This window comes from Coregonus lavaretus (assembly GCF_964263955.1).
Source record: "Coregonus lavaretus genome assembly, chromosome: 15".
NCBI classification, from domain to species: Eukaryota; Metazoa; Chordata; class Actinopteri; order Salmoniformes; family Salmonidae; genus Coregonus; species Coregonus lavaretus.
In genome coordinates, this window is record NC_140002.1 from 13,413,114 (window position 1) to 13,424,263 (window position 11,150).

The window sequence follows — 11,150 nt, forward strand, 5'->3', positions numbered from 1 at the left end:
AAGCTGGTTGAGAGAATGCTAAGAGTGTGCAAAGCTGTCATCAAGTCAAAGGGTGGCTACTTTGAAGAATCTAAAATCTCAAATATATTTTGATTTGTTTAACACTTTTTGGGTTACTACATGATTCCATATGTGTTATTTCATAGTTTTGATGTCTTCACAATTATTCTACAATGTAGAAAATAGTACAAATAAAGCAAAACCCTTGAATGAGTAGGTGTGTCCAAACTTTTGACTGGTACTGTACAACTCATCACAAATATATCTGTTGTATCAGTTTTGTATCCAAAAAATATCAGTTGTATCACAACCATTGTGATAAATGAATTGTACAACCTGAGTGTGTACAGGGCCTTACATTTTATATCCTCCTAATGTAGCAGTGCCTCATCCTCAAAGAACAGCAGTATTCTATCGGGCACTATGACCTGAACACAAACATGACAGATGGTCCAAGAGACGGTGTTGAAACCATTAGGTGGATGGTGCAGTGACCGAACAGTGACTATAAATCCTCATCATTAACCTACGCAAAATGGCTACCCTTCATAGTGGCGTCAAATTATAGGTTGCGTTCCCCTGCTCAGACGTTGCATGCATCAACTAGTGGTTGCGTGACACATCATCGACTGTGTTATTGATTGACAGATTCCTAAAGCATATGATGTGGTTAGCTGATACGTAACATATCTATCCAGGCATTGTAAGATCTGGCCGGCGTCAACGACACCTGGGCAGAGGAACAAGCCCATGGACTTTGGGGCTGCACAAAATGCAAGTGTGCAGAGTGGCCATTTTGTGTAGCTAATTGAGTTATTGTGTTGCATACGGTATGAATTAGGCTTAACTAAAGCAGACCAACCCTGCTCATGTTCAGCCTTGACCTTCCCCTCCATATCACGGTCAAACCATGGTCATGCTCGCACTAAAACACTGTGTACAGCTCTACTATAGCTACTAGCGATGTAAACATGGACGCAGAGCAGGCTGCGGTGGTTGTAGGCAGCTGAAGAACAAGATGCGCGGAGCCAAGGGGACAGGACGTTTGCTGTAAGACAGACGTGACAACATACAGTACATGACCAAAAGTATGTGAACACCTGCTCGTCGAACATCTCATTCCAAAATCATGGGTTCTCTCTGAGAACCTGAGCCCTAGGACCATACGTCAGGACTACCGGGCATGATGACACCCTGCTGCCCCCAGTCCGCCTGGCCTTGCTGCTATTCCAGTTTCAACTGTTCTGCCTGCGGCTACGAAACCCCTACCTGTCCCAGACCTGCTGTTTTCAACTCTAAATGATCGGCTATGAAAAGCCAACTGAGAGACCTGAGCCCTAGGACCATACGTCGGGACTACCGGCCGTGGTGACTCCTTGCTATCCCCAGTCCGCCTGGCCTTGCTGCTATTCCAGTTTAAACTGTTCTGCCTGCGGTTATGGAACCCCTACCTGTCCCAGACCTGCTGTTTTAAACTCTAATGATCGGCTATGAAAAGCCAACTGAGATTTATTCCTGATTATTATTTGACCATGCTTGTCACTTATGAACATTTTTGAACATCTTGGCATGGTTCTGTTATAATCTCCACCCGGCACAGCCAGAAGAGGACTGGCCACCCCTCATAGCCTGGTTCCTCTCTAGGTTTCTTCCTAGGTTTTGCCTTTCTAGGGAGTTTTTCCTAGCCACCGTGCTTCTACACCTGCATTACTAGCTGTTTGGGGTTTTAGGCTGGGTTTCTGTACAGCACTTCGAGATATTAGCTGATGTAAGAAGGGCTATATAAAATAAAATTGATTGATTGATTAATATGGAGTTGGTCCCCCCTTTGCTGCTATAACAGCCTCCACTCTTCTGGGAAGGCTTTCCACTAGATGTTGGAACATTGTTGCGGGGATATTATTCCATTCAGTCACAAGAGCATTAGTGAGGTCGGCAATGATGTTGGGCGATTAGGCCTGGCTCGCAGTCGGCGCTCCAATTCATCCCAAAGGTGTTTGATGGGGTTGAGGTCAGGGCTCTGTGCAGGCCAGTCAAGTTCTTCCCCACCGATCTCGACAAACCATTTCTGTATGGACCTCGATTTGTGCATGGGGGCATTGTCATGCTGAAACAGGAAAGGGCCTTCCCCAAACTGTTGCCACAAAGTTGGAAGCACAGAATCGTCTAAAATGTCATTGTATGCTGTAGCATTAAGATTTCCCTTCAATGGAACTAAGAGGCCTAGTCCAAACCATGAAAAACAGCCCCAGACCATTACTCCTCCTCCACCAAGCTTTACAGTCGGCAATATGCATTCGGGCAGGTAGCGTTCCCCTGGCATCCACCAAACCCAGATTCGTCCGTTGGACTGCCAGATGGTGAAGCGTGATTCATCACTCCAGAGAACGCGTTTCCACTGCCCCAGAGTCCATTGGCGGTGAGATTTACACCACTCCAGCCAACGCTTGGCATTGCTCATGGTGATCTTAGGACTTGTGTCCTAAGCATGGTGATGCTCGGCCATGGAAACCCATTTCATGAAGCTCCTGAAGAACAGTTATTGTGCTGACGTTGCTTCCAGAGCCAGTTTGGAACTCGATAGTGAGTGCTGCAATCGAGGACAGATGATCTTTTCATGCTACGGGCTTCAGCACTCGGCGGTCCCGTTCTGTGAGCTTGTGTGGTCTACCACTTGGCGGCTGAGCTGTTGTTGCTCGTGGACATTTCCATTTCACAGTAACAGCACTTACAGTTGACCGGGGCAGCTCTAACAGGGCAGAAATTTGACGAACTGACTTGTTAGAAAGTTGGCATCCTATGACGGTGCCACGTTGAAAGTCACTGAGCTCTTCAGTAAGGCCATTCTACTGCCAATGTTTGTCTATGGAGATTGCATGGGGGTGTCCACATACTTTTGTATATATAGTGTATGTCAGAAAGGGGAGACAGAAGGGTTCTGACCTCCAGGGGAAAGCAACATAAGATCAGCCTGATCCAGCTGCCCGACCTTGGTCACATCCTCACTGAGAGTCAACACGAGTAGGGAGAAGGGAGGGATATACAGTAGGAGGGATGCTGTAGACAGACATTGATTTGGCAGGGATGAGTCCTTGGAGTATAAAAAGACTGTGACCCCAACCAGGTGTCTTATATCAACGTGTTGTGGCTAGGTAGATATTTGCTGAAATTCATAATTAGTTCATCCTCTTTGTGGACCCTATAGTAACGTCATAACTGTTCACACCTTTACCTGTGACATACAATTCTGGTGGTAAAACAAAGTTATGCCAAGTTGCTAGAGCAGGACTGCCCAACCCTGTTCCTGGAGAGCTACCATCCTGTAGATTTTTACTCCAACCTTAATCTAGCACACCTGATTCTAATAATTAGCAGGTTGATAAGATGAATCAGGTTAGTAACACCTGGGGTTGGAGCGAAAACCTACAGGAGGGTAGCTCTCCAGGAACAGGGTTGGGCAACCCTGTGCTAGAGCTATAAATTAATTAAATACAAAGTGAAAGAGAGAGACCCGGCTCTACGTATTTGCTGACCTGTGACCCATTGACACCGCCCCCGGTTAGAGGAGAGTAAGGCAGCACAACAGTTAACACACACAGGGAACTTTATTTACACACACTGAGGAAGATGAACTTGGAGACCCACAACATTGTTTCCATGTCATTTCAATGAAATAACGTTGAACCAACGTGGAATGGACGTTGACTTGACGTCTGTGCCCAGTGGGGATGCACATGGGGATGTACATGGTGATGGTTTTGTAATACAGAAATTAAGTGAATCATTAAAATACACATGTATAAAAAATAATAATACATTGGAAGCTGATTAGTATGCAGTTGCATCGAAAATGCGTTTTACAATTGGCATTGTTTGAATTTACTACTTTAATTATTGAACAGAACAAGTAATTAGATTACTACCGGCTGCCAGCAGCCTAAATGTCAGCATTGCGACTCCGTGTATAGCTTCGTGAAATGTTAGGCTTAACATGAGAAAATAATGACCAAATAGGCACCAATAAACATTATCCATTATCTAAAGCAAGGCTATAGGCTACATGCCCTGGCACCACAGAAAGCTTATCATCTATTCATTAGGCAGATGCATAGACAATTTAGACATGTCGCAATTTTGTCTCCATGGACAGCAATCGGTAGTCTATACTTAAAAAAATTTAGAATTAGGGGGTAGATCAGTTTTAATATTGCAGATAGATTGTGGCTTCTATCAATGTAATTATCTGCATAATTTCCAATCCCCCATATATCTTTGGTAAATATATATATTTTTTAAAATATATTTTCCTTCTTTATTATTTTCCCCTAACCCTACCACCCCTCCCTAATTGGAGTAAACTAATGGACAACAATATTTAGGCTTCTACTTCCAGCTTATACATTCTCTTCCCAACTATTTTGCAACCTGTATGGCACAGCTGTACATTTTTTGTTCCTTAAATGAAACTGGTATACTTTTTTATTTACCACAATTTTCTTTAACCAGTTTTGGTCTTTAATGCAGGGCCGACAGACAAGTTCCTTACCGTCTCCCCCTTCCACTTGTCTTTTCCATTTTTGCAGAAATGCTTCAATTAGTTGGTTGTAATTTTGGATAGAGCAGACATTTCCATATATTTTTGTTAGCTGCATGTGTGACATAACTCCACCAGTCCTATTTATGATATAATTTACAAAGATGAGTTGGTAGTCAATGCTTTGTGAGTGGCTGTCTGGCCCCAACTCCAACCTTGCGGGGGTCCAGAGAAACTGCTTTAAGACAGTGCACTTAGGCTTTATTCCATGATCAGATGAACACATATACTGACATTTCAATGTCATATGACCCAACCCACCCGAGTTCCAAACTAACAGGCAGAAAAATAATCACACAGAAAAGTGTCCAAAATACAAATACATCGACTTAACACATTTCAGTGGACACAAATCATTTTGAAATCTAAGAGTGCTTTCTGAGAAGCATTTATTTATTCAACCCTTCACCAAAATAGATTTATTAAACTCTTTCCCATTATGTAAAAGAATACAGAAAGTTCTTCCAAACAAGTAAATGGGAACATCTGTCTGCTTATCGGATACCCATGAAATAAAGTGCATTCGGAAAGTATTCAGACCCCTTGACTTTTTCCACATTTTGTTACGTTACAGCCTTATTCTAAAATGGATAAAAAAATGTTTTACATTTCTACACATCAATCTACACACAATACCCCATAATAAAAAGCGAAAACAGGTTTTTATAATACATTTATGAAAAATAAAAAACTGAAATACCTTATTTACATAAGTATTCAGACCCTTTGCTATGAGACTCAAAATTGAACTCGGGTGCATCCTGTTTCCATTGATCATCCTTGAAATGTTTCTACAACTTCATTGGAGTCCACCTGTGGTAATTTCAATTGATTGGACATGATTTGGAAAGGCACACACTTATAAGGTCCCACAGTTGACAGTGCATGTCAGAACAAAAACCAAGCCATGAGGTCAAAGGAATTGTCTGTAGAGCTCCGAGACAGGATTGTGTCAAGGCACAGATCTGGGGAAGAGTACCAAATAATTTCTGCAGCATTGAAGGTCTCCAAGAACAAAGTGGCCTCCATCATTCTTAAATGGAAGAAGTTTGGAACCACCAAGACTCTTCCTAGAGCTGGCCGCCCGGACAAACTGAGCAATCGGGGGAGAAGGGCCTTTGTCAGGGAGGTGACCAAGAACCCGATGTTCACTCTGACAGAGCTCCAGAGTTCATCTGTGGAAATGGGAGAACCTTCCAGAAGGACAACAATCTCTGCAGCACTCTGGCACCATCCCTACGGTGAAGCATGGTGGTGGCAGCATCATGCTGTGGGGATGTTTTTCAGCGGCAGGGACTGGGAGACCAGTCAGGATCAAGGGAAAGGTGAATGGAGCAAAGTACAGAGAGATCCTTGATGAAAACCTGCTCCAAAGTGCTCAGGACCTCAGACTGGGGCGAAGGTTCACCTTCCAACAAGACAACGACCCTAAGCACACAGCCAAGACAACGCAGGAGTGGCTTCGGCACAAGTCTCTGAATGTCCTTGAGCGGCCCAGCCAGAGCCCGGACTCGAACCCGATCGAACATCTCTTGAGAGACCTGAAAATAGCTGTGCAGCAACGCTCCCCATCCAACCTGACAGAGCTTGAGAGGATCTGCAGAGAAGAATGGGAGAAACTCCCCAAATACAGGCGTGCCAAGCTTGTAGCGTGATACCCAAGAAAACTCGAGGCTGTAATCGCTGCCAAAGGTGCTTCAACAAAGTACTGAGTAAAGGGTCTGAATACTTATGAAAATGTGATATATTTTTTTTTTATACATTTGCAAAATATTCTAAAAACCAGTTTTTGCTTTGTCATTATGGGGTATTTTGTGTAGATTGATGAGGGGGAAAAACGATTTAATCCATTTTCGAATAAGGCTGTAACGTAATTTTTTTTTGAAAAAGTATTTCCGAAGGCACTGTATGTCGAATACAATTAATACAGAAAAGAAAATACAAACACACAGCTGCAAACTGGACTTCCTTTAACTTAAACTATTTGCAGTCAATTCCAATATCACAGTGATTTCGTGTCTGTCACTGGAAAACCTATATTGATGGTTGTGATGTTCTGGTAATCTGTTTTTACTTATGAAACAACCACAAAACAAATATTCATCAAGTTCAGGATAAGAGCGGACAATGGCCGGGATTCAATCAAAGGTTCAAACATGCACACAGCGATTCACCCTTAAAGTGTCCGAATACATAGATTCGGTTTGCTCCTAGCAGAACTTGCATGCTCCCTAAAGTCCTTTGTTTGAAAAACAAGAAAAAAGTGGCAATATTACTGTTGTTTGTCCTTCTTGAACCACCGTAGCAACAACATAGCCAGAAACACTTCCTCAAAATGTTTTTGCCAAGGAGGTCTTAGTAGTGCAATTTTACACCTAGCTAAGATGTTTGGTGCAGTACTTCTCAAGTGAAGAAATGTGCATGAAAATGAGTTGTCTCCCTTCCATAGTTCCCACTCCTACTAGGACTAGTACTGTTGACCAATCACCGACAAAGGGGCGTAGACTTCGGCTACCGAACTTCGACTTTCCTCAAGAAAATGTTTTGTGTGCACCAACCGCCAAAAGAATACCTGCCGAACACCAAAACTAACAAAAACGTCACAAAATGTAGTCATAATATATGCGCAAACTGTTTCGACTGGGAAGCATGTGACAGGCTTTATGCTTGAGCGTTTAATGTGAATGCGATCTCTGTAGTGCAATGCAGCACATCCTGGCCAATGTGCTGTTGGTGTTTTTTTACAAATCAAGAATGTGAAGATATTGATATACCAGTACGTAAATGTCAGCTACATAAGTACGTACAATATACTTACAGTAATTTATGTTCTGTTAGAGATGTGAAAAGTGTAAATACATTCAACCCCACAACATACATAGGCCACATCTACATAATACACCCACATTTGACACACCTTGACTTAATACAAACATCTCCACTAAATACATGCATCAATCACTAAAACTAAATATATAAACCTCAACCAGGGTTGCAAAATTCTGGTATTAAACTTTCCCAAAATTCCCAGGTTTTCCAGAAATCCTGGTTGTAGGATTCCTGATTAATCCATCCTGAGTCCAGGAAATGTCCAACAGGATTTCTAGAAAACCGGGGAATTTGGGGAAAGTAACTGGCATTTTGCAACCATAGCCTCAACTTAACACAGTACCACCAGTCCCACTAAACTGCACATGGCCAACATCTGATGTTTTACCAGTTAACTATAAAAAGTCTTTTTTGTGAATTCATAAACTTCGTTCATGACTATTGCAGAACCTACTCCCGCACACAATGGCGAAGCAAAAACAGTTCCTGCTGCTATTGCGACCACACCAACACCTGCTGCTAATCTAAGGAGAAAAACTGTTTTATTTTGCTCTGTGATTTTTTTCTGGGCCTCCAGGTACATCTCATTGGTGTAGTGCTCTCCTCCATTCCATTCCACCATCTCCTCTATCTTCTCCAGCAGCTCTGTGACTTGACTACGGTTAATCTTCTCTCTATTGTTAAAGACGTGATATCTGCTACCACAGCTGTTGATTATTTTCCGTAGTTTCTTGCTCCCTTTCAGAAAGTCCTCAACTGATTTCCCCTCTAGTTGATCTCTGTGAGTGAACAGCACCGTGGTGTACAGAGAAGCGTCCTCTCCAAAGTTCCTCTGGATCCATTTCACAGTGTTTCTCTCCTCCTCTGTGAACCTTACCCCCAGCCTGATCACCAGCAGGAACACGTGGGGTCCCAGGACAGACATGTAGATACAGTCCTCAATTTCTTCTTTCAATTCTTCCTCGGTCTTTGCTGTGTCAAAGAGCCCTGGGGTGTCAATGACGTGCACATTGGTTCCTTTTACTTCGCCACTCTGCTTCCAACACTCTCCAGTCACTGAGTTTGGTGATTGATCCACTCTAAAGGCCTCTCTTCCCAGGATGGTGTTTCCTGTTGCACTCTTCCCTGATCCAGTCTTACCCACCAGAATAATTCTCAGATCAGACTGTCCTGAATACAAGAAGACACAGACAAGAAGTTGAGGGATACTTAAGTTGATCACATAACTTGAATGGAAGAAATATAATTGTGTGTGTGTGTGTGTGTGTGTGTGTGTGTGTGTGTGTGTGTGTGTACCTACCTTGGCATTGAGCAGTGAAGTGTTGCAGACATAGTGTTAACAAAAACAGAATCCTCCTCCGAGTCTCTCCTTTTCCTTGTGCCATGCCAACAGCTACACAGCAACCGGGGATGAATTCTGATTGATTGTTGCGCTTATTATCAAGCACTATTTGTAATAAAATTCCAAAGCTGGTTATTAGGCTACTATACCGTTTAGAAGTAGGTTAACACGGAAACGATCATGCTGATGCCATTGTCTAGAGTCTGATCAGACCAGATAAACCTGTTATTTGACACACAAGGTTTCCCAAACTGTGAGGTGGCAGAAAAATAAGGGTAGGTTACGCTGTGGTATAGTAAATCAGGATGTGTCTCACAATAATCCATTAATAAGATGTATATTCAAATTCAATTCCCTCAGGCTTTCAGGCTGATCATGTCACTGTTCAGACAGCCTAGCTACAGTGGGGGAAAAAAGTATTTAGTCAGCCACCAATTGTGCAAGTTCTCCCACTTAAAAAGATGAGAGAGGCCTGTAATTTTCATCATAGGTACACGTCAACTATGACAGACAAAATGAGGAAATGAAATCCAGAAAATCACATTGTATGATTTTTAATGAATTTTTTGCAAATTATGGTGGAAAATAAGTATTTGGTCAATAACAAAAGTTTCTCAATACTTTGTTATATACCCTTTGTTGGCAATGACACAGGTCAAACGTTTTCTGTAAGTCTTCACAAGGTTTTCACACACTGTTGCTGGTATTTTGGCCCATTCCTCCATGCAGATCTCCTCTAGAGCAGTGATGTTTTGGGGCTGTCGCTGGGCAACACGGACTTTCAACTCCCTCCAAAGATTTTCTATGGGGTTGAGATCTGGAGACTGGCTAGGCCACTCCAGGACCTTGAAATGCTTCTTACGAAGCCACTCCTTCGTTGCCCGGGCGGTGTGTTTGGGATCATTGTCATGCTGAAAGACCCAGCCACGTTTCATCTTCAATGCCCTTGCTGATGGAAGGAGGTTTTCACTCAAAATCTCACGATACATGGCCCCATTCATTCTTTCCTTTACACGGATCAGTCGTCCTGGTCCCTTTGCAGAAAAACAGCCCCAAAGCATGATGTTTCCACCCCCATGCTTCACAGTAGGTATGGTGTTCTTTGGATGCAACTCAGCATTCTTTGTCCTCCAAACACGACGAGTTGAGTTTTTACCAAAAAGTTCTATTTTGGTTTCATCTGACCATATGACATTCTCCCAATCCTCTTCTGGATCATCCAAATGCACTCTAGCAAACTTCAGACGGGGTGAGATCTTGCGTGGAGCCCCAGATCGAGGGAGATTATCAGTGGTCTTGTATGTCTTCCATTTCCTAATAATTGCTCCCACAGTTGATTTCTTCAAACCAAGCTGCTTACCTATTGCAGATTCAGTCTTCCCAGCCTGGTGCAGGTCTACAATTTTGTTTCTGGTGTCCTTTGACAGCTCTTTGGTCTTGGCCATAGTGGAGTTTGGAGTGTGACTGTTTGAGGTTGTGGACAGGTGTCTTTTATACTGATAACAAGTTCAAACAGGTGCCATTAATACACGTAACGAGTGGAGGACAGAGGAGCCTCTTAAAGAAGAAGTTACAGGTCTGTGAGAGCCAGAAATCTTGATTGTTTGTAGGTGACCAAATACTTATTTTCCACCATAATTTGCAAATAAATTCATTAAAAATCCTACAATGTGATTTTCTGGGAAAAAAAATCTCAATTTGTCTGTCATAGTTGACGTGTACCTATGATGAAAATTACAGGCCTCTCTCATCTTTATAAGTGGGAGAACTTGCACAATTGGTGGCTGACTAAATACTTTTTTCCCCCACTGTATACTGGAAATATAGAAAGACAAGTTGAAATTATTTTAAACAAATCCTGCTGTCAACTTTTGATACAAATAGCCTTTATGTCTGAGGTCATTTAGCGAGGAGGCAAAATAAGCATTAATAATTTATTTCATATAGAGACTTTTAACACATTGTACTTTGGGAAATGTTATTTAATGGACTCTACTGATGGAATCTAGGCCTAATACAGTCTGTTTACTTACTATCCAAAACACATGTAAAAACCACACAATTGGAAAGACAATTGACCTTTTCTAGTTATTGCTTTTGGGAAAATAAAATAATCAAGGTTAATCATTGTCTTTCAAATATATATATATAATTTTTGTATGCATGTTTGAATACTCAGTTGTTCCAACCAGAGTCAGCAACTGGAACAAGGCCCCCTGCTGTGTACAGGGCCTTAACATCTCTGTTTTTGGACAGTGAGCTGACTGTTTTGGTTTATGATCATATTACAGAACATACCACTGCCTCAGGCCAATAAATCTTCCTTATTAAAGCCACAAATGATGGTCATGAGACAACAAACAATCCTCACAGAATGCAGCAAGT

General features: G+C 42.3%; 1 protein-coding gene across 1 annotated transcript; it reads right to left on the reverse strand.

The window, feature by feature from the left end:
* Positions 1-2,914: 2,914 nt before the first annotated feature.
* LOC311142623 (GTPase IMAP family member 9-like) lies at positions 2,915-8,808 on the reverse strand (the record flags this gene model as incomplete). The annotated part of the gene is made up of 3 exons (XM_084178283.1): positions 2,915-3,005; positions 7,975-8,593; positions 8,724-8,808. 3 exons carry the CDS (start codon positions 8,806-8,808, stop codon positions 2,915-2,917), a joined length of 795 nt encoding a protein of 264 aa, XP_084034409.1.
* Between the last annotated feature and the right edge of the window lie 2,342 nt (positions 8,809-11,150).